Raw genomic sequence first — 27,721 nt, forward strand, 5'->3', positions numbered from 1 at the left:
GGGTTTACAAGAAGTTTTAATTTGTTAACATTAGTTAATGCATTACCAACATATTTCCAACAGCATTTATTAATTCTCAGTGTTAGTAAAAAAATAAATAAAAAAATAATAAAAAAAATACTTTATATAATGCATTATAATGTTGTTTAATGCATTGCAAACTTTTTAATGCATTCATTATTCCTTTGAATTCACCTTATAATGCATTATATGAATTCATGAATAATTGTAACATTATGATACATTACAATATTTATCTATTCAGTTACAGCTTTAGAAATATAATGCATTAAACCACATGACATACAACCAGTTTCAGATGTAAGAATGAATCTGCAAATATTATAATGCATTTTAACTTTGCTTGCAATTATTATTTTTAAAACATATAATGCATTATAATGCACATTATGAATACCTTATATAATGCAGTATACATACAGGCATTAAGTGTTACCAATATTTCTATTAAGGTAAATCTATTGAGGTAATCATGCACAAACATCAATTAGATTAAAAACGAATGTAAAATAAAACATATATATTTGTGATGTCAGTATTCGTGATGTCATAAATTAATAATATTTTGTCAATGTTCCGTTCGATAATGATCCTAATGAAAAGTGCCGGAGCAGCCTCTGTTGCTATGGTAACTTCTTCAGTGAAAGCAATTTCTGTATGCAAGTGTGTGTTTACCGAGAGTACAGGTCTATATGCCATGACTGCTTTTTTTAATCTAACATTTGTGGATATTGTAATGTTTGAAAATGCATGTGCATATAAGATGCCCCCAGTCTGAATCATCTCTCGCTTCCCTCCACTGGAGCACGGAGTCTGTTGTTTTCCCATGCAGATCCTCATGTTTTGCTCTGTTCTGCAGGGAGTTTGCACGCTGGAAGGTGAGGAACACAGCCATCGAGAGGCGGGATCTGATCCGCAATCCTCTGCCCTTGATGCCGGATTTCCAGCGCAGCATGCGGATGCTGGGACGACGGCCGTCCACGCAACAGTTCATCGACACCATCATCAAGAAGTATGGAACGCACATCTTGATCTCGGCCACACTGGGAGGTGAGCGCTCAGACCGGGATTAGGGATGAAAATCACATTCCATGACTCGATTGGTAGACACTAGATTTGGCCGATCTCATGAACCGATTGCAGTTGACCGTTCGCAAAGACCCCTCATGTTTAAACCCCTCATGATTTCAGAGATATTTTGAATAATGTTCATGCTGCTCTTTTCCATACGATGATACTTCTGATACTTTTATGACACTTTCCTGCCAAAACAGACCATTTATGGCTTGTGTTTTGTGTGTTAAGTCAGGAATAAATCCAAATTTGGTAACTTTACAGTAAGGTTGCAGCAGTTAACATGAACTAACAATGACAAATACTTCCAAAACATGTATTAATCTTAATTAAAGTTAATTTCAACATTTACTAATGCATTATTAAAATCAAAAGTTGTATCTGTTGATAGTATTTAATAGACCTGAGATGGACGTGAACAAACAATGAAGAGTTATATTTTTATTAAGAAACATTGTTATGCATTAACTAACAATAAGCAATACATTTGATAATTGACCATTCGCAAAGACACGTTCTTGTTACTTATTCTATGTAATTATAAATATTTGTATGCTTTGTGGCGTTTGGTCCGTAAAACACTTGATAAAACATTTGATAAAAAGTCTACCTTGGTTCCAAATGCCATAACTTTTGATTGCTTTGAGATATCAACACAAAATTTGGCCCACATGCAGTTTGTGACATGATTATTGTAAGAAGGATCCACTGGAGGCAAGCCTTGAGAACCCAAGTGCAGCTATTGACAAAATAATCCAAAAGCATGAAACAAAATCATGAAACAAAAGCATGGCATGGCACAAGACAAAAAGCTATGAACAAAAACTCACACAACAGTGGTTACAGGAATTAATACTAAACAAAGACACATGACAAACATGAGGGCTTAAATACACAGACTAAAGACAAGACAGGGGACACCTGTGAACAATGATCAGACAATTAACCAATGACAAGACACATGGCAGGATCACATGACAACAGGGAATCACATGACAGACACAGAAACATGACAAGAACAACCCCAAAATCGTGACAATTATGAACAAGCGCTAACTTGATTTTATTACCTGTTATATACACTTTTTAATAGTCATCATGTCAAGCATGAATAATAACACAATAAATCAACAAATTGCATCACTTTTGTTCTGGGGATTTCTCAAACGCCAAACATGATCAAAATCATTTCCTTCAAAATGAGTTTTTCCAAAAGTTTTCTATTAAATGAGACCATGTACTTGATTATACCTTGTAGAGTTATAAGCCATTCATTTAAAGTATGCCACTTGAAATCATGTGAAATCATGTGAAATGCCTTCATGGTGTAAGAGGTTAATAGTGATGGTCAACAGAGAGCTTACAGGTATATCATCAATACTGTATACGTATAAATTATATACATTTATAGCTTGAATTATCAGGATCGGCTGCAAAAATCCCAATTAAAGCATCCCTGTAACTGAAATATATGCAAATCCATTAAATGTTGTTAATATCCATGAAATGCAACTGCATTACATGTCATGCAATCTGACCATAGTTGCATGTGTCTAATTTGGGTGCACATTTTAAACACATTCACCAAAATACACAGTCTTTTGCTTTAAAGTCGCCTTGAAAGTGAAGTCGCACTCCTCTTTTGTGCCGTATATCCGAGTGAAACAGAACAGATGTGGGCGGGGCTTGATTGTGTCTGTGCGGTATTGATTGGATGGTTGTGGTTTGCGATTGGCTGATCTCATGTGAGTGACAGGTTATAGCCCCGCCCTCGCCATCAGAGAAGAGAAGAGATGCTGAAGATGAAGGGGAAATTGATTTCATGGTGATTTGAAAAGTTACGCTGAAGTACATGTGTGTTACCCGTTTGTGTGGATTTGCAGAACGGATCATTCTGTTAATGTAATCTGTCTGTAATGCCAATTCATAATCAGATCTCGCATGTTTGTGCGCAGCTGAATGGATCCCGATACCCTCTTTGTCCTTTAAGGGGTCGGTTTCATATAGATTCGCAGCTGTCGAGTGTAATTGCTCTGATATGCTGTCGTTCGGCTTTCATGGACAGTTTGTGTTCAGAGGTTGGGATATTATATCAGTTCTGGCTTAGCGGTTAAACTCGATGCTCTAATTATGGCAGAGGGAAATATGATAGGAATAGGAATATGATGCTGGGTTGTAAGAACAGAATAAAACCAAATGCAGTGCAGATTTTTCTTTTATTGTCATTTTCTTCATCTCTCATATACAGTTTTATTTTAGCCCTCTGAGGTCTGAGCTGTTTTCTGGCCCTGGAGGTGTTCTGACATGCTCTGACATTTGTGCCTATTTCTGTTACTTGTGACATTGTCATGGCTAGAGTCTTATTACACTGTATTTAGCACAAACTCTGCTAAAAAAAATATATCAGCAGCATGTATGTAAAAGTTTGTAGGTTTGAGATAATGACATTTATGCGTGGTTTGTGAAAATACCTAAAAAAAATTGTCACTGAAATAAGGCCATGAAACCCATACTGATTATTTCTTCACAAGACTTTTGAAAATTGTATCACGTAGCCTAGAATATTTGCTCCAAAACTATGTGAAAATCACCCTGACTGCTCATTCAGATAAGACAATATATTGATTTAAAATTTCTAAGACGTGTTTTGTGTGACAAAGCCATATGCGAAGAGGCGTGATCATCTCATGAATATGTAAGCCTTTCACACCTGAGAAAGACAAAGACACTCCCCTAACTGCCCTATTAGGAGCGATCAGGCCCTGTCATTCAGAGCAACCTTGCACAAAGAATGAGGAGATTTAAAAAAGAATGGCTTTTAGATTGTTTGGATTTATTTACAACACAACATAATCCAAAAATACACAACAAATGACAAAAGAGCACATTGAAAACAATGATCCAAAGACAGAGACCTTTGTGCCATTCCTAAAAACATTGTACATACCTTTAATTTCCAAGGTGTTTGATTTTCACTTTACCATGTTCATGTACAGAGACTCATGTGAATGTTGAAGTCAGCAGGACTCAGTGGAGCATCTGGTCTGAAATGAAAAAAGTGAACATACTGGTATCAAGAGAAACTTGGCCTGCACGATTTTGGGAATACATTTTAGATTTTTCTGGTTAAAATTGCTTTTTAAAATTCACAGAATACACACACACACACACACACACACACACACACACACACACACACACACACACACACACACACACACACACACACACACACACACACACACACACACACACACACACACACACACACACACACACACACACACACACACACATACACACACACACACACACACACACACACACACATTTCCAACAATATATAATATAATGAACGCCAGGTTTGTTGTGCCTTGTAGGCATAGGCTATGTGCAGTACTGCATAAAATAATAATAACAATAACCTATAGCAGCCTATAAATCTTTCATAAATCTACAAATTTCAGTAACAACTATGCTAGAGAAAAATATATTGATTATCATATGTTCAAATGTTTCCATTCGTTATGATGATATGAAATGAGATAATAGTAAAAATATAAAGCCTATTGTTTGGTGCATTTTGCTTTTCAAACGCGATCGCGCTCCAAATTATGATACATTCAAACGCCATCGCGCTCCAAAATATGAAACATTATGGTTACCATATTTTACACATCTATGTTTGAGCAGATATCCACAAACAGTATTTAACAGTAAACACGGGTCTAAATATTATAATATTCACCATATATCTAGCAACAGTTCAACTGCACTGTGAAGTTTATGCAACAATACCATAAACTAATAAGTACGAATTTCTTACCTTACATCTTTCTTGTCTTCAAATCGCGTTCTTCTTCTTCTGATGTAAATCCAATGTAAGCTCAGACGTGTCTTCCAAACTCGACGAAAAGCAGAGACTTGTGAAGTGTTTTGGTGTTTTGTGTTTGAGGTAACGAGGGCGTTCGCGTTCCATGTGGAGATTTGCATGTGAATCACTTTTGCGCGAGTGGGCGTGTCGAATTAAAAGTAATTAGCAAGCGTTTGAGATACTGGACATCATGTTGGTTTTATACAAATTACTTAAACAGAGAATATTTGTTTTCAGTTTGAATCCGATCATTTAAAAGTACACACTTAAATGTGTATAAAGGTATATGGCTCATAAATGTGTGAGAAGGATTCGCTGAGTTTTGTTTCAGTTTATAGACGTGCTCAAGAAAAAAAAGTTCACCGCGACGGAGAGGCAGAACGCACACCCTGTTTATTTTCTTTATTTTACAAAAGCACAATGTTTTGATTTGATTGTAAGTGGACACATACAAAAGTATTTAATGGACTTTTATTTTGCACTTTTTAATTTGAAAAAAATCATTATCACAATTAGGTTACTTTTTATAGAAAAAAAAAAATATATATATATTGTGCTTGGAACAAAGTGAAATAATATTAACAAATAAATCGTGCGGTTTGATGCAATGACACTTGCTCGGTAAATCCCTTTCCCCACTGACCTTTAACCCCATATCACTCTGGTAATGGAGATCATTTGGGCTTTCATGTGCTGTTTTCCCCAGAAGGACCAGTACAGCTTCATTGATGATTTCTCTGCTTCCCATCATGATCATCATGTCTGTGTGTGTGTCAGTCTTGCGTTTACTGTAGGGGTCAGAGACACAACGACAGGCCTGAGGTCAGTGTCTGTGTGTGTCAGTCGTGCGTTTACTGTAGAGGTCAGAGACACAACGACAGGCCTGAGGTCAGTGTCTGTGTGTGTCAGTCGTGCGTTTACTGTAGAGGTCAGAGACACAACGACAGGCCTGAGGTCAGTGTCTGTGTGTGTCAGTCGTGCGTTTACTGTAGGGGTCAGAGACACAACGACAGGCCTGAGGTCAGTGTCTGTGTGTGTCAGTCGTGCGTTTACTGTAGGGGTCAGAGACACAACGACAGGCCTGAGGTCAGTGTCTGTGTGTGTCAGTCGTGCGTTTACTGTAGGGGTCAGAGACACAACGACAGGCCTGAGGTCAGTGTCTGTGTGTGTCAGTCGTGCGTTTACTGTAGGGGTCAGAGACACAATGACAGGCCTGAGGTCAGTGTCTGTGTGTGTCAGTCGTGCGTTTACTGTTGGGGTCAGAGACACAACGACAGGCCTGAGGTCAGTGTCTGTGTGTGTCAGTCGTGCGTTTACTGTAGGGGTCAGAGACACAATGACAGGCCTGAGGTCAGTGTCTGTGTGTGTCAGTCGTGCGTTTACTGTAGGGGTCAGAGACACAACGACAGGCCTGAGGTCAGTGTCTGTGTGTGTCAGTCGTGCGTTTACTGTAGAGGTCAGAGACACAACGACAGGCCTGAGGTCAGTGTCTGTGTGTGTCAGTCGTGCGTTTACTGTAGGGGTCAGAGACACAACGACAGGCCTGAGGTCAGTGTCTGTGTGTGTCAGTCGTGCGTTTACTGTAGGGGTCAGAGACACAACGACAGGCCTGAGGTCAGTGTCTGTGTGTGTCAGTCGTGCGTTTACTGTAGGGGTCAGAGACACAACGACAGGCCTGAGGTCAGTGTCTGTGTGTGTCAGTCGTGCGTTTACTGTAGGGGTCAGAGACACAATGACAGGCCTGAGGTCAGTGTCTGTGTGTGTCAGTCGTGCGTTTACTGTTGGGGTCAGAGACACAACGACAGGCCTGAGGTCAGTGTCTGTGTGTGTCAGTCGTGCGTTTACTGTAGGGGTCAGAGACACAATGACAGGCCTGAGGTCAGTGTCTGTGTGTGTCAGTCGTGCGTTTACTGTTGGGGTCAGAGACACAACGACAGGCCTGAGGTCAGTGTCTGTGTGTGTCAGTCGTGCGTTTACTGTAGGGGTCAGAGACACAATGACAGGCCTGAGGTCAGTGTCTGTGTGTGTCAGTCGTGCGTTTACTGTAGGGGTCAGAGACACAATGACAGGCCTGAGGTCAGTGTCTGTGTGTGTCAGTCGTGCGTTTACTGTAGGGGTCAGAGACACAACGACAGGCCTGAGGTCAGTGTCTGTGTGTGTCAGTCGTGCGTTTACTGTAGGGGTCAGAGACACAACGACAGGCCTGAGGTCAGTGTCTGTGTGTGTCAGTCGTGTGTTTACTGTAGGGGTCAGAGACACAACGACAGGCCTGAGGTCAGTGTCTGTGTGTGTCAGTCGTGCGTTTACTGTAGGGGTCAGAGACACAACGACAGGCCTGAGGTCAGTGTCTGTGTGTGTCAGTCGTACGTTTACTGTAGGGGTCAGAGACACAACGACAGGCCTGAGGTCAGTGTCTGTGTGTGTCAGTCGTGTGTTTACTGTAGGGGTCAGAGACACAACGACAGGCCTGAGGTCAGTGTCTGTGTGTGTCAGTCGTGCGTTTACTGTAGGGGTCAGAGACACAACGACAGGCCTGAGGTCAGTGTCTGTGTGTGTCAGTCGTGCGTTTACTGTAGGGGTCAGAGACACAACGACAGGCCTGAGGTCAGTGTCTGTGTGTGTCAGTCGTGCGTTTACTGTTGGGGTCAGAGACACAATGACAGGCCTGAGGTCAGTGTCTGTGTGTGTCAGTCGTGTGTTTACTGTAGGGGTCAGAGACACAATGACAGGCCTGAGGTCAGTGTCTGTGTGTGTCAGTCGTGTGTTTACTGTAGGGGTCAGAGACACAACGACAGGCCTGAGGTCAGTGTCTGTGTGTGTCAGTCGTGTGTTTACTGTAGGGGTCAGAGACACAACGACAGGCCTGAGGTCAGTGTCTGTGTGTGTCAGTCGTGCGTTTACTGTTGGGGTCAGAGACACAACGACAGGCCTGAGGTCAGTGTCTGTGTGTGTCAGTCGTGTGTTTACTGTAGGGGTCAGAGACACAATGACAGGCCTGAGGTCAGTGTCTGTGTGTGTGTCAGTCGTGCGTTTACTGTAGGGGTCAGAGACACAACGACAGGCCTGAGGTCAGTGTCTGTGTGTGTCAGTCGTGTGTTTACTGTAGGGGTCAGAGACACAACGACAGGCCTGAGGTCAGTGTCTGTGTGTGTCAGTCGTGTGTTTACTGTAGGGGTCAGAGACACAACGACAGGCCTGAGGTCAGTGTCATTGAGCACATTTATATCCACATGAATACACTGATAACCTATTGGTTGTTGGTTTCAAAAAATAAAATATTAAATATATAAATAATATATATATATATTTATTTTTGTTTGTTTGTTTGTTTGTTTATGTTGATGTTTAACTTTCTTTGGACTTGCAAATGCTTCCTCGTCCTGAAGTGTCGAGCCGGCCAGTGTTTGCACTGTTGGTCATTACAACATTTATTGGTCATTAAATCCGTATAGAGTTTATTGCAAAGCAAAAAAAAAAAAAAAAATTATAATGAAATGGCGACTCGAATTTCATTACATTTCAGACGCAGCATTCAAGGGAATCCATGAACACCCTTACCCTCTGTCACCTACACGATATGACCATAAAACCCAATGGAAAATCGATATAAGCAATATGCTTGTTCCAGTCCAGAGGACCACAATAAATCACAAAGCGCTGAATGAACTGGAGGAACGCGAGGCTAATACCTGAGCGCTGCTCATAATATCTGTGATTACAAACTGTACGCTATAGAGGCTCGTGTTCAGATATCACAGCCACTTTATTGTGGACAGACGGGGAGCGTGTAATTATACCAGAGCTCAAGGTCAAACAAAGGTTCATTGTTTTTTGTTGGCTGTGGACGTCCTTACATTGATTAATCGGTTGATTAACAGGAAATCTGATTTATTAATGCTGCTTTTAAAGGTCACTCGCATTAGCGTCAGGGTTGCTGTGTGCCGAGACCCGCCGTCGAGATTGAACAATATAGACACAGCTGAAAATAAAGGTCACGAGAATCGAAAGGTTGATGCTAACAGGTTAATCGACAGTCATGGATGTGCAAATACATGAACATGCCTGCAGGAAGATTACACTTGACAGACAGAAGACATCCAGCTCTGACTTATACGCCACCACTGGTGACTGGTTTAAGGTTCTCCAAAACATATGTGACATGAGCTCTGTTAGAAAACCGGCTGATGGGTCTTCATACGCAGCTCACACCGTGTGGCATGTCGCGAAACGTAAAACCTCAGTGTCTCCGATTATGATCAATAAGTGCTTACATGCACACACACACACATGCATGTTGATAGCGAGCAAAAATCAGGAATCTGACAACTTAAGAACAAGCTGCTAGAATGCAAGTAAATGTGTTTAAATTAATGGACTTATGACCTTTAACCAATTACACTTGACCTTTAGATGACCTTACACATTGTTAGTGATATGCTAAAGCAATCCGTGTGTAAAATAAGTGTTCTTAATAGTGCACTTGTGGTGTAATTTTATTTTTATTTTTATTTTTAATTGGAATTTTTCATGTGAGAATGGAATTGTTTGGTGGGAAACCGTGAGCTCTGGTTTATTCTGCACATTTTGCCAGCCGGAGTATGTGGGTCATCCAGCTCTTCCCTTGCATGCTGTTTTGCATACTTGCACTGCATATAAACACTGTGGTTGTGTCTCAAATGATGCTCTATACACTATACACCATGTATTGAAATGACTTAAGATATTAAGGATTGTTAACTAAAAATAAATCAAATCAAATCAAAATTAAGTGATTTTTGCTTGAAATATGAACTAAAAATAATGTTGTTTTCCCTTTGAATTAAGTTTATTGGTAACGCTTTATTTCACATTTCATGTATATCCTTGTTACATATGTTACATGTAGTTACTGTAGTAATAACTAAATTATGAATAATTACATGCAACTAACTCTCAGCCAAACCCTAATCCTACCCTAACCCTAATAGTAAGTGCAGTTAATTATTATTACACAGTACTTAGGACACCTTCACTACCTAAGTGTAACCTGCTTTACAATAACATTTCATTTGATAACATTATTTACTGACATGAGCTAACATGAACTTAATAGTATGAACAATACTTCTTGCCTGTCTTTAGCCATGATGCATCTGTGTGATACAACAGTCTCGTAACCGGAAAGCCATAATTCTGGATCTGATGTCTATCAACCCTCGACCTCGCTCTTGAACCGGAAGGTATAAAGCAGCATCATGAATCCAGTGTTGTCCAGACCAAAACAAAATTCACAAGTTGCCTTTGAATGTCCCCAGTAAGTCCGACAGGTGTCTGTAACTCAGAGTAGAAGCAACCAAATTATCGGTCACTAAAATCCTTCCCCTATTGGACAACTGCGGCAGCAACCATTAACATTTAGACAACTTGCTGCACACTTCCTCCTCTAGACCCTCACAAATTAGATTTTGATAATCATTTGACCCCAGAAAAACTCCCAACAATTTAAGTCCCTCTCTACCCCAGATCTCCAGGTAACTTCGGGAGACTCCCAAACTCCCCTTTACCGGCCCAGAAAAAGCTTCACTTTTTGCCCAGTTCATTTTAGCTGATGAAGCTTTCTCGTCAAGTCAAGTCAAGTCAAGTCAAGTCAAGTCAAGTCAAGTCATCTTCATTTATATAGCGCTTTTAACAATGTAGATTGTTCCAAAGTGGCTTCACAGAGATACAAGGATAGTTTAAAGTAACATAGATTGTTTTGGCTAAAGAGCAGAGCAGTTCTTGAATAAAGTTATTTTCCAGCTAAAGTTAATTTGATTGATTCACTTCCGTCGCAACAATCATTAGTTATTAACTCAGGGGCCGCTAACACGACACCGTTCTAACAGGAAACTCTACACAGACTTTAAACGCGAGACCTGTGAGAACGCTGATGGCGTGCACATGCGCATTACGAGTCTATTGGTATGTGCGTTTGAATATATGTGCGCAGGTTTGTAATTCCCTACAAACCAAGCCTTAAAAAAACTGCTTGTCTGGCCTTAACATTTTTTATACAGAATTGTATCACTTCGAGATAGATACGGGAACCGAATTTTCCCGACAACGCTTTATCTGTAGAGTGGTAAAGGGATCCTCCATAAGGAGAGACTAGTTGGCACTTCAGCACTGCATTGTCATTGGGTCCAGGCACAGTTCCTTCATCAGATCTGGATCCGGTAGGCTGTGGTAAAACCTCGGGATAAACAAAAACACTAAAATTAGCGTAGACGCCATTCTTCTTATGATGTAACGAGTACATCAGGATTTATGGGAAGTGTTCCCGGTTCCGGCTGACCTGATCTATGCAGCCTAACATTGAATTATAGAAGTCTATAATGTGTTATGTGTATGCTAGGTCAAAGAGATGTGTCTTTAATCTAGCTTTGAACTGACAGAGTGTGTCTGCTTCCCGGACAATGTTAGGAAGATTGTTCCACAGTTTTGGTGCTGAATAGGAGAAGGATCTACCGCCAGCAGTCGATTTTGATAGTCTAGGTATTATTAACTGGCCGGAATTTTGAGATCGCAATAGACGTGAAGGACTATAATGCGTTAAGAGCTCGCTCAAGTACTGCGGAGCTACCTCAGATAGACACTCAATATCTTCAGCATGATTTACAAAAACTGTAATATCATCAGCATAAGCAGAGAGAGACATTCTCGAGTCTAAAGAAAAAACAGGCACATTAAAACCTAACAATCTTTGCAGAAAAAGCAGCGGCTCAATTGCTAAACTATATAGTTGACCAGACAATGGCCAGCCTTGCCTAATACCCCTTACAATAGGAATTGTCCGACTCAAAGCGCCCCCTATCTTATCCATACATGATACGCCATTATATAATAACTAATTATAGGGGCATCACAGTGAGCAGCGACCTGGGGAAACTATTCTGTTCCATCATCAATGACAGATTAGTTCAGTTTATTCAAGATTGATGATTCTTAACAATTGTCAAATTGGATTTATGCCTAAACAGAGAACATCAAATCACACTTACACACTCCACACACTCATACAAAAACACGTCCAGCAAACAAAACAAGGGAAAATATGTTGTTCATTGATTTTAGATTCGGTATGGCATAATTGGACTTTTCCTAAAACTAATTCAAAGTGTAATAGGAGGAAGGACATATGACATCATAAAAGTACATATACGTTGGGAACAAATGTGGTGTTAAGATAAATGACAAACGTACCGATTATTTCAGTCAAACTAAAGGAGTCCGTCAAGGCTGCAGCCTCAACCCGACTCTGTTTAATATCTATATTAATGAACTGGCATCAACACTTGAGAAGTCGTCCTGTCCTGGTCTGACCCTCGAGGACAGAGGACTCAAACGCCTCGTCTCCTCATGTCTCCTCACTGCGTCTCGCTTCTAGAACAGGACAGCAGCGACTGGACCAATCAACACGAAGTCCAAAATAATGATCTTTCAGAAAAAAAGAAAAAACTCAAGACATATAAATTTACAGTTGGAGGAACAATTCTAAATCATGTCGCCTGTTATAATTATTTGGGTCTGACAATCTCAGCTTCTGGAACAATTGACACTGCAATAAAATATCTGACTTATTGTTCCGTCCCCTGATGGCATAGAGGAATGAGGAAGACGTACATAATCAAATTGAAACACACTCCTATAGTTTTGGTCTCTTTACCCCTCCTCTCCATGTTAAACTAGTCTCGTCCGAACAGGGATTAACAGCGGTAATTCTAGGATGTATGTCACGTGACGTACTTTCCTTTTCTCTTCTCTCCAGACTGGTGCAGTTTAGATCAGGTAAGAAGTCCTCAGAGTGAGCAAACAAGCGATACCACCGCAAAGTCAGTACTTGTCAACAACGACGGTAGGAAGCTAACAAACACACTCCAAGCTCCTCCTCTTCCGTTCTCCAGAGTGCCTTATATCCTGAACCACAGCCGAGGATTGGTTGTCTCCGACCAATAGCAGCAGAGAGAGCGGGAAAACAGGAAGAAACCAACAGCAGAGGGGAGAAACACAGCAACCAATAACAAAAGGGGAGGGAACAAAACCGCTAGCGCGTAACACTGATAAAGCCTACATGCTTATTATAGTACACGAAAACCCCTGTTCAAATTTAACCCAGCCATTAAACTGTGGCTGAACATTTATGGTTATGTTTTGTATCAAATTTAAAAAAAATTCACCAAAACCCAAAAAACTTCAATACATTAATGATCAACATGATCAAAAGCCTTCTCTTGATCCAGGGCAATTTATCCAACATTCACATCGAAACCATTACAAATATCTACAATATCTCCCACTACAAACAAATCATTCATAATAGACCGTTTTAGAATACAATATGACTGATCCTTGTGTACAACCAAACCCAAATCATTTTATGATCTATTTGCCAGACATTTTGAAAAAGGTTTATATTATGTTGTAAGAAGGGCAACAGGACGCCAGTTCTTTGTAAAGGCTAAATCCCCCTTTTTTGGCAACAGTGGTAAGACAGCATATTGACAGGTAGTCAGTAAAACAGCCTCTCTTATAGAATCTCACACGGAAATTAATATCCAGGCGATTCTGGCACCATGTACACACACAACACACTTCAGAGCCGGATGTTTACATCCAAGCACAACAGTTTTATAGGGACTTTTCCAAAACTCACGTTGCAAAAAGTCATTGGATACGAAAGGCGGGATGTTTGAAATTGTTGCCTTCGTTGTCGATATATACATTGGAGAAAGTTGAACAAAAGCATCTTTAAGGGTAAGGCCATTTATTATTAAGTGATTAACTACATTTTGTTCCTTCAAAAAAACAACGACAGCCTGATTCATCCGTGATGCAGATACACTGTTCTCATGACCAATCTGATCGCCAACTGCAATTAACACGTCCTCCACTGTGGCATTATCCTCACGAACACATCTCAAACCTCTGCGGAGAGATAATCACAATCCTGACGCACAATCACCAATGTATTTACAATCTGTTTTCTGAACCATGTATTTTCTGGAAAGAAAAAGAAAAAGTAAATAGAAAAAACAAAGAAAACTCTCACCACTCACACAACAGCTCTCACCAACTCCCATAATGCAACAGAGAGAGAGAGAGCGAGAGAGAGAGAGAGAGAGAGAGAGAGAGACAGTGAGAGAGAGAGAGAGAGAGAGAGAGAGAGAGAGAGAGAGAGAGAGAGAGAGAGATTTTGCTCGCGGTGTTTGTCCGTGTCAACACAGAGCTGGTGTTTCAGATATTCCTCTGGTGTCCTAGTCAATGAGTTATTTAGGAAAAGGTCAGAGGCGCTTTGCAAAAATCAATCGCTGCTGCTTCTCCCACTCGACTCCGGTGGAGAAGAAATGTTTTCCGTCGAGTAGTGAGACAGAGAGAGAGAGAGAGAGAGAGAGAGAGAGAGAGAGAGAGAGAGAGAGAGAGAGAGAGAGAGAGAGAGAGAGAGAGAGAGAGAGAGAGACACGGGTCATGTCAGTTTGACACTGTAAGCAAAATTCTCTCTGTGACAGTGTGTGAAGTGAGTCACTGATGCACACTGTGTCTCCATCATGTCAGCTCTTACACACTAGGAAGTCCACGCTGAAGAAACATGATGAGAAAATGACATGTTGGCTGCATGAACCACAGCGCTCAAAATCAAGCCCGTATGAAAGCTGGCAAGCTCGATGCCACGACTGTATAAAGCATGACAACAAGTCGTGAAATGCAGTGTTGCAGTGGTATCTCAGTATCGTTTTCCTCTAAAGGAATGATGAAAATCATTTAGTCATCTTCATATTATTCCAGACCCGACTGACGACTGGACGATATATTTCAGGATGTCAATAGTGTAAATGTTGAACTGTTAGATATCGACATATTTCCTCTTAACTCTTTCTGTGTGATGAAACCATCTTTAGATGGTAATTGGATTTTTTTGTTTGGCTTGCGTCCCATTTGATTACACGCAGAGGACGGGGTTAATGACCTTTAGTCAAAGACTGTATATAAATATGTTCATAGTGTGTGTGACGTCACCCGTAGTGTTTCTGAAGCCGGCCGTCGCCATCTTGGCCGCGCGTCACTCCCGGATAAACAAACACGTGCAGCGAGGCGGATTAGCTGAGGTGACGTGATGCTAACGCTAGCAGACAAACGGCTAGTAGTTACGTCAGCGGCAATCCACCTGTCACTCAAGTGGCCACGCCCTTAATTATGCACAACTTTAAGCCTTAATATAATTTAAACGGATGAGTTATAAAATAATTCACCCCCCTCACAGTCGTCATGAAGGGCAAGATTAGCGATATAGACCAAAAGCTCTTTCTGCACCAGTTCTAAACATGTTTTCTTCTGCTGTAAAGTTGGGCATTTTAACATGAGGGTTTATGGGATTGAGTCTCTTCTGCAGCTGGCCTCTAGTGGCCAGTGGAGGAACTGCAGTTTAAGTATCTTCCGTGTTGATTTAAGAGAGAGACCGTAAGTTTGACTGTTTTTCGATTACTTTGGACATAGTACTCTTTTGAAATACCATTTTTCGCAGACTATAAGAGTAGGGAAGTATTCAATGCCGGATGCAGCATTGGTTTACGCAGATGATCTTCTCCGCTGGTTTTTAGATCCGCAGATGCTGTACTATTTCAGATGATGCGTAACAGCGCCACCTACCGTATAACCATGAAGACATCTCAGGGTTTCGTATGTAACCTGAACTAGACGCTGCGTCACTGTGTTGATGCTATGGGAACGTCTTCAGCATCAACACAATGACGCAGCGTCGCAGTTCCCTCAAAAAGAAACGTGGATTGCCGGAAAACCTCATAAATGGTGGGGAAGCGTTGGCATAAATGACAGAAAATCATGCTAATGGTGCGGAAAGAGTTACGACAATTGTGCTGTAATACAAGTTTTCTGAAATGTCATGTTTAAATATGGAAATGAGACATTATCTAATTAAAAATCCCTAAATTTGCATAACAGAAATCTGAATATTGGATAAAGCCAGGTTTAAAAGTCTTTTGTTGACATATTAAAGGTTTTAACAGAGGGGATTTGGGATTTCTCCTTTAGTCACAGCATAAAGAGAATACTCTCATCAGACAGAAACAAATACATTCTCACCATGTTTTTGGTGAATTATATATGGACAAACCTCTGTAAAAACCCTTCAGAATATAGATTTTGGTGTATTTAAAGCTGCTAAAGTGGAGATTTCAGGCTCAAACTCACTGCCTTTAAAGATATGGATTGTAATTTAAATTTACAGTGTCAAAGTGCAGTAAAATAAAGAGTTAAATGTGTATTTTGGATATCTTCTTTCCACTAGCCATTGCATGAAAAAGACAATGTTTTTTTGCGAGATATAAACATGCAATTCTGAGAAAAAAAGTCAGATTTGCGAGATATAAACTCTAATATAATATACTATTATATCTCACAATTCTGACTTTATATCTCACAATTGCGTGTTATACGTATAAAAGTCCTATAAAAGTAAAAAAGTATACGTCAGAATTGCAAGATATAAACATGCAATTGTGAGATAAAAAGCCGCAATTATCTTTTAATATGGCGGAAACAAGCTTCCATATAGAAAGAAGACATGTAATGGAAGCAAAATCTCACAATTGGCCATTGCATGAAAAAACAATGGTTTTAATGGTTTTGCATTATTTGCTGAGCATGTTTGCTTTTGCATCGATGAAACCAACAAGTGTCTTGATGTCATATTTGAACTGAATGAGAAGAAAGTAAGTCCTGGAATGCAGTGATTAAATGATAACAGAATCGTTCTCCTGTGAATGTGATATTTTAACTCTTGGCATCTGAATGAGGGGAAGTGAAGTCTAGCGTTAACTGACCATATTGCTCTGTGCCATTAGGTGAGGAAGCTCTCACCATGTACATGGCCAAGAACAAGCTGGACCGGAAGATGGTCAACGCCACCCAAGGCGTCGAGGCACTCCATCAGCTCGCCTCCTCGTACTTCATCGACCGCGACGGCACCATGCGCAAACTCCACGAGATCCAGATCTCCAGCAACGCCATCAAGGTGAGAAACTGTCCAGAGGGATAAAGGCAAGATGATTTACACTGCAAAATAGTATTTTTGTGTTGTTTCCAGTCCAAATATCTAAAAATTCTTAAATCAAGATGCATTTACTAGATGAGTAAAATGTTATAAGATGTTATGTCTTGTTTTCTGGGGAAAATTAATCAAAATGAAGTGAGTTTTTGCTTAAAACAAGCTAAATTATCTGCCAGTGGGCTAAGAAAAATAATCCTGTTTTTCTGTTTGAATCAAGTTTATTTTTCTTAGCCCACGGACAGATATTTTTTTCTTGTTTTAAGCAAAAACTCACTTAATTTTCTATTATTTTCCCCAGAAAACAAGACATAACATCTTATAACATTTTACTCATCTAGTAAATGCTTCTTGATTTAAGAATTTTTAGATATTTGGACTGGAAACAACACAAAAATACTATTTTGCAGTGTATATAGCACATTTCATACACTATGGCAATTCAAAGGGCTTTACACAGAAATTAATTAAAATAATCACAAAATAAATGCAAGGGAAATTAAAACAGGAGTTAAAATAGATATATGAAACAGTTATACAATGAATTACATGATGATATATAGATAATCTTCTCATCTGGTAAAATGTTTTACTCCGAGATTTTCCCATGTGGATTGCACTGTATGTGTGTGTATGTGTGTGTTCTTTCAGTGCCTAAGAAATCTATCGGACATCTCCAATAGACCCATTTTTCCCTAAACTCGGACAGGAGGAGCTCTAGCACTGACTGACCAACACGATCTCATGAAAGTGTATATCTATAACACACATTTTATTTCTCGTGCCATTTATACGCACTGTAAACCCCTTGGGTACGATTAGGGGTGTGGAGTGTGTGCGTATTACACGCCATAAAGTGTGTATCATATGCATGCAAAAAAACATTTTTGGCGTATAAATGGCGCGAGAAATCAAATGTGTGGTATAGATACGCGCTTTCATGAGACCGGGCTGGACTCACGGGGTAACCTCAGGTTCACTAACCCATCAGTCCAGACCCCAAAGATTAGTCCAGAAGCTCTAGGAACGGAAAGAAACATCCTCGTCCTCCTCCATTATCCATCTGTCCGTTGAGCTTTTTCTCGCTGGAGTTGACAGGCGTCTGAAGAGCTTCTGGCACACAGGGCTTCAGGAAGCAAGAAGTCAAGCATGACAAAATTAAACAGAATTGACAATAGCTGCTGAGTCAGGACGACAGACAGAAGAAGCGAACGCAGCACTTGTGCTTCTCTTAGACACAGACGGACCTCAGAACGAACCACAGCTCATCTACATGTGCTTTCACTGCGCTTGGGTGTCTGTGTTAAACACACTGTGGAAAAGAAGTGTGCTTAATTGTATTTAATGTGCACTTATAGTGTACTTCAGTAGGCGAGGTAAAAAAAAAATACAAAATTGTACTTGCTGATAATGTAATATATTAATGAAGTTAAAGAGTGCACTTAAAGAGAGTACACTTCTGTCTCAAGTACACTTTTAGATATTTTAAGTGAACTAAACTGCGACTTCATCACTGCAAATATGTCATTCGAAACATTTAAATACATGATTAAAGTATGTTTAGTTCACCATTAATGCTTGTCAGCACTGCAGTGCACTTTAACTGTATTTCAAAGATAACATGATTATTTATAAAATTACATGTACTTAAATCCTATTTAAGGAGGTCGGAAATTATGGAAGATTGTTTCCGCCACAGAATAAAAAAAAATAAAAAAAGGTAATTGTGAATTTTTATCTCATAATTTAGACTTTTATTTCTCACAATTGTGAGTTTACATCTCGCATTTCTGACTTTTATCTCAGAATTGCGTGATATAAAGTCGCAACTGTGAGTTATAAAGTCAGAATTGTTAGATGTAAATTCGCAATTGTGAAATAAAAAGTTGTAATTATCTTTAAACATTTTATTTTTTCTTCTGTGGCTGAAACAAGCTTGCATAAAACACTTTAAGGTTCAACTAATTGCATTTAATATAAATTTACTATAATATACTATATACTAAATTACTATAAACTATAATATATTTTCATTTAATTGCAATTAAAATTAACATAGCATTTAATTGCAATTAAGTATCCAAAAACATTATATTCAGTTTGCACAATTTAAAAAAAATTAAAAATAATAAGTATATTATTTCTGTAATGTGCACTCTTTTTTAAAAGTATGCTAAAGCGGTGTGGCCTACATCTTTCTCCACAAGGGATGTTACAGTGAAATTTGCATAGTTTGAAATAGATTGTGCATAGTGAGGATTCAGACACAACACAAAGAAGAATGCATCTATTTATAGAAAACAATTAATATGTATGTGTATGTGTTTGTAGCTGTATCTAAAACAATGGAACTCTATGATAGGTCCTCATTTAGATAGCAAGATAAATGTGTATTTGTATGTGTGTGTGATCTTGTGAGTCATGTTGCAGACAGGAAATGATTCGTGCATTCAGAAATAAGCTGAGTCTGACACACACACACACACACACACACGCTAAAAATATGGATTGTTTTGGAAGGCAGTGCAGCTCTGCAAGCTCACACACACACACACACACACACACACACACACACACACACAGACAGAATGAGAGTGTTGATATGACGGCACGTCTTCGCTGTAAATCCTGCAGATTGACGCTCAGTGTGTCACTGGCACAGAGAAGCTCTGAATGTGGAGCTGAGTGTCTACAGAAACACTGCATGCTTATTAACGCATGCAACAAACACACACATTGACTAAATATTGAGTTATTATCAAATTAGATTTCTATGGAAGCGTAGGGTTAGGCAAAAAGGTAATTGTGACTCACAAATCAGACTTGTTTCTGGAAGTAGCACGTTTGCATCTCACAATTCTGGGAAAAAAAAAGCATAATTGCAAGATATAAACTTTAATTGCTTTAATCCGTGGCGGAAACATGCTTCCATATATATCACCCTAAAACGGTACATTATATTTTCAGAACATTTTTAGAATATTTTATCTTAACAAAGTAATTAGGATTATTTACTTAAGATAACACAATATATTGCATAAAGATTATTAAGCTTGTTTTAGGCCGTTTTTTTTTAGGTGTTTTGTTTTTGTTTTTTGTTTTGTTTTTTTATATGATAAGAATACTTAAGCAGAATAAAAAACTATATAAAAAACATGATTCAATTCTGAGAAAAAAAGACTGAATTGTGAGAATAAAAAAATTTAAAAAATTAATATATATATTCCATGGTGAAAACCAGCTTAGATATATTTCACCCTAAAACTATATTTTTAGAACTTAATACTATACTAAAGATAATACTTAAGATTTTCCATGAAAGAAACTTAAGCTTCATGAGCTGAAATGTATACATTTTAAAAATACATTTTAGATAAATAGATCAGTTAGTATATTATAGTAATGAGAATTTTTTTTTTTTTTTTTTTTTTGCATTTGACAATTAGCTAAGAATACTTGAGCAGAATAAAAACTCTGCAAACATGATTTACTTTAGGAATATTTTAATCTTTGATGAGATCCCCAAAGGGAGGGTTTGCTCACTTCTAAGGACACTTTGTGCTCAAAAACACAGCGAAATAAACTCACTCTCTCTCTGGCTTTTCAAACACACACACATCATGACAGCGTCAGGCTTCACTCTCTGGAGGCCTGATATGTGTGACGTGTGTCAGCTAGCGTGTCCTACACACTTCAGTGTGTGTTTGAGGGTTTGCAGCAGACAAATGAACAGTGAAGGAGTGAAAACGGCCTCCCAGCGAAGCCTCTGCTATGTTCATCAGTGTCTGCTGTAGTCTGAGCTCTGCTGAAGATCCACTGCACTTAAATCACTGAGAGGACGCTCATGAGCCCTGGTGTTTTAACTCTCTCTGTGGAGTCAAGTCACCTCAGTTCATCTATCGTCTTTGAAGGGACATTTTTAAAGGAATAGTTCATGCAACAATGAAAGTCATGTAATTTACTTGCCTTAGAATTCTGATTAGAGAGCTGTAATTCAATTCTTACTATAACAATTCTGATTATGAGAGCTCTGCTATTCAATTCGTACTATTAACAAGAATTAGAGAGCTGTAATTCAATTCTTACTAGTGACAATTCTGATCAAAAAGCTCTGAAATTCAATTATTTCTAGTAGTAATTCAATTAGAGAGCTGTAATTCAATTCTTACTAGTAACAATTCTGATCAAAAACCTCTGAAATTCAATTATTTCTAGTAGTAATTCAATTAGAGAGCTGTAATTCATTTTCATACTAGTAAAAATTCAGATTCGAGAACTCCTTAATTAAATTCTTACTGTTAACAATACATTTAGCTGTAATTCAATTCTTACTAACAACAATTCAGATTTGTGCGCTGTAATTCAATTATTTATAACAATTCAATTAGAGAGCTGCAATTCAATTCTTACTACTAACAATTCTGATCAGAAAGGTCTGAAATTCTATTATTTCTAGTAACAATTAAATTAGAGAACTGTAATTCAATTCTTACTAGCAACAATTCAGATTTGTGCGCTGTAATTCAATTCTTTCTTACAATTCTAATTAGAGAACTCTTTAGTTCAGTTTTACTAGTAACAATTCTGATAAGAAATCTCTGAAATTCAATTATTTCTAGTAACAATTCAATTAGAGAGCTGCAATTCAAGTCTTACTAGTAACAATTCTGATCAGAAATCTCTGAAATTCAATTATTTGTTGTAACAATTCAATTAGAGAGCTGCAATTCAAGTCTTACTAGTAACAATTATGATCAGAAATCTCTGAAATTCAATTATTTGTTGTAACAATTCAATTAGAGAGCTGTAATTCAAGTCTTACTAGTAACAATTATGATCAGAAATCTCTGAAATTCAATTATTTCTAGTAACAATTCAATTAGAGAGCTGTAATTCAAGTCTTACTAGTAACAGTTCTGATCAGAAATCTCTGAAATTCAATAATTTTGTGTAACAATTCAATTAGAGAGCTGTAATTCAAGTCTTACTAGTAACAATTCTGATCAGAAATCTCTGAAATTAAATTTTTTCTAGTAACAATTCAATTAGAGAGCTGTAATTCAAGTCTTACTAGTAACAATTATGATCAGAAATCTCTGAAATTCAATTATTTCTAGTAACAATTCAATTAGAGAGCTGTAATTCAAGTCTTACTAGTAACAGTTCTGATCAGAAATCTCTGAAATTCAATAATTTTGTGTAACAATTCAATTAGAGAGCTGTAATTCAAGTCTTACTAGTAACAGTTCTGATCAGAAATCTCTGAAATTCAATAATTTTGTGTAACAATTCAATTAGAGAGCTGCAATTCAAGTCTTACTAGTAACAATTCTGATCAGAAATCTCTGAAATTCAATTTTTTCTAATAACAATTCAATTAGAGAGCTGCAATTCAAGTCTTACTAGTAACAATTCTGATCAGAAATCTCTGAAATTCAATTATTTCTAGTAACAATTCAATTAGAGAGCTGCAATTCAAGTCTTACTAGTAACAATTCTGATCAGAAATCTCTGAAATTCAATTATTTGTAGTAACAATTCAATTAGAGAGCTGTAATTCAAGTCTTACTAGTAACAATTCTGATCAGAAATCTCTGAAATTCAATTATTTGTTGTAACAATTCAATTAGAGAGCTGCAATTCAAGTCTTACTAGTAACAATTCTGATCAGAAATCTCTGAAATTCAATTATTTGTAGTAACAATTCAATTAGAGAGCTGTAATTCAAGTCTTACTAGTAACAATTCTGATCAGAAATCTCTGAAATTCAATTATTTGTTGTAACAATTCAATTAGAGAGCTGCAATTCAAGTCTTACTAGTAACAATTCTGATCAGAAATCTATGAAATTCAATTATTTCTAGTAACAATTCAATTAGAGAGCTGCAATTCAAGTCTTACTTTCTGATCAGAAATCTATGAAATTCAATTATTTCTAGTAACAATTCAATTAGAGAGCTGTAATTCAAGTCTTACTTTCTGATCAGAAATCTCTGAAATTCAATTATTTGTTGTAACAATTCAATTAGAGAGCTGCAATTCAATCTTACTAGCAACAATTCAGATTTGTGAGCTGTAATTCAATAATTTCTAACAATGCTAATTAGAGAACTCTCTAGTTCAGATTGTACTAGTAACAATTCTGATCAGAAATCTCTGAAATTCAATTATTTGTAGTAACAATTCAATTAGAGAGCTGTAATTCAAGTCTTACTACTAACAATTCAGATCAGAAAGGTCTGAAATTCAATTTTTTCTAGTAACAATTCAATTAGAGAGCTGTAATTCAATTCTTACTAGCAAAAATTCAGATCATAACGCTGTAATTCAGTTCTTACTAACAATTCTAATTAGAGACCTCTCTAGTTCAGATTAGTGCCAGTTCAGATTAATGATCTGTAATTCAATTCTTAAGGGCCTTTCACACCGAGCACGATGAAGCGACGCGGATGTACAACACGATGACGCTCTTGAATCGAATCAATAGTTCTGGTTATCATTGGTGTCTGAGAACAGATTTATTCTTACAAGTTATTTATATAGATTATCATTTCTATTTATTTTACAGTGAATTATGCGATCTGAAGAGCTTCATATTCTGATAATCATATTAATCATATTATCTGATCATAATTCCTGCCCTTCTGAATGACGACGGCAATTCAGATTAGAGAACTCTCTAATTTAATTCATACTAGTAACAATTCTAATTAAAGAGCTTTCTAATTCAGCTCTTATATAGTAGCTATTGAATTAGACAGCTCTCTAACTATAATTGTTACTAGTTAGAATGGAATTAGAGACCGTATAATTGAATTCTCACTAGTAAAATGCAATTTTGTAGCCATTTAAGCTAAATCATAAGAACATTTTCCTAAACATCTGCTTCTGAGCTGCACGAGAAAATAAAAAAAATTAAAAGTCAGAAAAAGAAAGTCACGTGTTTGAAATGACATGGGTAAATAAATGATGACTGAATGTTTGGGTGAACTCTTGCTTTAGGCTCCAGTCTCCACATGTCATCCTTGATGTTTTGAGATTGTTTCGTTTGTAAAATGAAAACAATTCTTGACAAAACCAATCATGAAATGCCTAGTGAACCTTAAAGCTGATAGTCTAGTTTTCCTTTTATATATTTATTATATATTGCATACGAGTGCTAGGAAACAACCCGGCCTGAATGTAGCTTTGATAGCTGTGTTGCCTTGATCTGGAGGGTTCACTGATAGAAGCTGAACTCATCAAAGAAACACTGAAATGCAGCAAACACAAAGAAATCACCCAGAGCTCATTACACACAATGACCCGCAGAGATCACAGGCACAATTATCTTTACAGGGCAAATCTCAGCTTTGTGTGTAATTACAGATTTTGTGCATTTCTTGTATGTGTTATGTGCTTATATTTTAATGTCAGTGATTCTGGTACAATAGCCATATATATACATATGAAGCCTCTAAGTGCCATCTGAAATTTTCTTCTAGAATGATCATTTTTATCAAGCTCGTATATTTAAGTTCAGTAATTTCACTTAAATGACAATTAAAAGGTCATTTTCAATGCCATTTAAGTGAAATTACTGAACTTATATATCACAAAACCAGTCTCGAGTCGCACGGGTATATTTGTGCCAATAGCCAACAATACATTGTACGGATCAAAATGATCGATTTTTCTTTTATGCCAAAAATCATGAGGATATTAAGTAAAGATTATGTTCCATGAAGATATTTTGTAAATTTCCTATCGTAAATATATAAAACATTTATGTGTTTATGTGTGAGTGAATGCAGCACAATCGCCAACATAAATTAACAAATTTTAAAGGAGTTTTTCTCAATATTTCGATTTTTTTGCTCCCTCAGATTCCAGATGTTCAATAGTTGTATCTCAGCCATATATTGTCCTATCCTAACAAACCATACATAAATGGAAAGCTTATTTATTCAGCTTTCAGATGATGTATAAATCTCAATTTCATAAAAATGTACCCATGTGACTGGTTTTGTGGTCCAGGGTCACATATGTTTATATTAATATATATATATAAAGTTGCATATTTTTGCAATCCGCTGCACATCCAGACGAGAAGCAAATTCATCCTTAGATTTTTTCCCGTTTAGAATCATTTGAGAATAAAATTAAGATCTCGACTGAGAGCTTTATTAGAAGATGCACTTTTTATGATTGGATGTTTTGGATTGACAAAGCCCAGATTGATACTAGAGAGAAGTGTGTGTGTGTGTGTGTGTGTGTGTGTGTGTGTGTGTGTGTGTGTGTGTGTGTGTGTGTGTGTGTGTGTGTGTGTGTGTGTGAAAGAGCCCCTCAAGGTCAGTCTTCCTCTCTGAAATGCTTTCAGCTGATTTAGTCTTAAATTCCATATGCAAATTTATGATGATGCGGCGAGCATTTCAGAGGACATCTATTTAAAAATCTATTGGTTGGCCAGGGTCCAATTTTAGTCACTATCCAGCGGCGCATTCCCAGAACAGGTGCCATTAAAATGGACATATTTTTACCTGAACGAGGAGCATCAACTGTGTGATTCTGCAGATGAGATGTATGACATCTCTCGCTTTTGTTGGTATTATACTGAAATCAATAAAAAGTATATATATATAGATATCAATAGCATTAACTATGAAACATCATTGCATTGCACCACGTGTTTTACAGCCATCCATCATTAAGGAGTTTACAGGCCAATTTAAAGTCGGCATGAAACGGAAGTTGCGCTAGTCTTTTTCCCCACTAATGTCACTATAGTGTTGTATATCCGAGTGAAACGGCTTTTAGAACAAGAACAAATGTGGGCGGGGCTTGATTTTGTCTGTGGGGAATTGATTGGATGGTTGTGGTTTGCTATTGGCTGATCTCATGTGATTGACAGGTCGCCCCACCCTCATCATCAGAGAAGAGAAGTCGCTGCAAGAAAGGGGAAGTTGTTCAGAATTATAGTGCTAACCATTAGAATCCAATGCTAATGAACTAAAGAAGATGTAAATATCTTCAGATGTTCAGATGAAATAAAATAATAGGCGAATAATAGGAGTTTAAGTAAAGTATCAGCAGGACGTCGAGAGGAACAAACGCTGCACACAAACAACATCATGTTCGGAGATATTCTGTGCCGTTTTTCCCGTCCTTGTCAGATTGTGTGAAATGACGGCAGTGAGATCTTGTGGACACACTGTGAGAAATCAACTTTCTTTTATGTCAGACACCACATACGTCTTTGGGTTTTATTCACAATCGGCATTGATAACAACATCAGTCTTGTCGCATTTGGACGTTGCACTAATGTGAAAAGAAAATGAGAATCAGAGTTTGACACTGATGTGCACGTCATATAGACAAGCGATATCTTGGACTAAACATGTCTCGTTTGCTCAAACACACCATGAAGACGTCATGGGCTCTCGGGTAGCTGAGGTCCACGTCCCTCAAAAGCTCAAAATAGAACTTCATTATAAGGCTGACAGGTGACAGACGTAATAAGAAACAGGCACAGTTTTTGTGTCCCATGATGCCCTGCTTCATCACAGATCTCTCTAGATACAGTTTGTTCTTTAATGCTACAAGAGCTTCTAATGTTCCCGTAACACGAAACATCCACGGCTTTGATAGGAGCAGAAAAGCTGTCGCCCCGTTTCTGCCGTGCATCTTCAAAATGAATAAATGATAAAAGCACAAACTACATAAACACAAACACACACGCGCGGACGGACGGCCCGTTCCTAACCGGCGAACATGTGCGGCAGGAGGAATCAAAGCTTGCAGATTTACAGTCTTTTAAGTCAAATGTTTACATGCGTGTTTTTGTGTTCGTCTGCGAGAGCTTGAATGAGCATCAAGTCATGCGGCTTTTCAGCATTTGTGCGTAATCCCACAAATCTCCATCTTCATTAGACGTGAGGGCTTTGATTTCCGTTTTATACTCTGGCAATCTATTTCTTAATCCGCTGATTGTGTGTGTGTGTGTGTGTGTGTGTGTGTGTGTGTGTGTGTGTGTGTGTGTGTGTGTGTGAGAGAGAGAGTCCTCAAGCTTTTAGACTCCAGAGATTATTCCCTTTTCATGCCAAGTGACGTGTGTTACAGAGCTTCACGCTGAGGTTTTAAAGGCTAACACATGAAATTCACTTTTATTAGATATTTATCTGAATGTTCATGCTGTTCTGTTACACACAGTACATAATAACTTGTGAGGAACAGACCCAAATTTAATTTTGACATGCTGGAAATCTTTATTGTAGCTCGTGGACCCTTGTGAAAAAGAAGGACACTTAAGCAGTACTTATTACAGAAATATATATTTTAAAGAATATACGGTAACACTTTATTTTACAGTGTCCTTGTTACATATGTTACATGTACTTACCATAGTAATAACAGTCAATTATGCATAATTACATGCAACTAACCCTCAACCAAACCCTAATCCTACCCTAACCCTATATTTTGCTGAATATTACTCAGTACTTAAATATATAATTACACTGTAACAATGAAACCTTAAAATAAAGTGTAACCGAAAATGCTTAAGTGCGAATTTAGTTTAATGGTTTCAGGGACTTAATGTTAATTGCAATTAAATGAAAATGTAGCCTATTATAGTTTGCATTCAATTATCCAAATTTTAAAGTGTTGTTTGATCCACTTAAGTTAAGTTGTAC

At 37.9% G+C, this 27,721-nt stretch overlaps 1 protein-coding gene across 2 annotated transcripts in view; it reads left to right on the forward strand.

The window, feature by feature from the left end:
• Nucleotides 1–27,721, forward strand: part of brinp1 (bone morphogenetic protein/retinoic acid inducible neural-specific 1) — a 192,721-nt gene that overhangs the window by 101,620 nt on the left and 63,380 nt on the right. For both annotated transcript variants that reach the window (XM_082170507.1, XM_082170508.1), the window contains exons 3-4: nucleotides 881–1,071; nucleotides 16,846–17,015. In XM_082170507.1, coding sequence (XP_082026633.1) covers nucleotides 881–1,071; nucleotides 16,846–17,015 — 361 coding nt within the window. The remainder of the gene's footprint in view (nucleotides 1–880; nucleotides 1,072–16,845; nucleotides 17,016–27,721) is intronic.

This window comes from Leuciscus leuciscus (genome assembly GCF_965113295.1).
Source record: "Leuciscus leuciscus genome assembly, chromosome: 5".
NCBI lineage: Eukaryota > Metazoa > Chordata > Actinopteri > Cypriniformes > Leuciscidae > Leuciscus > Leuciscus leuciscus.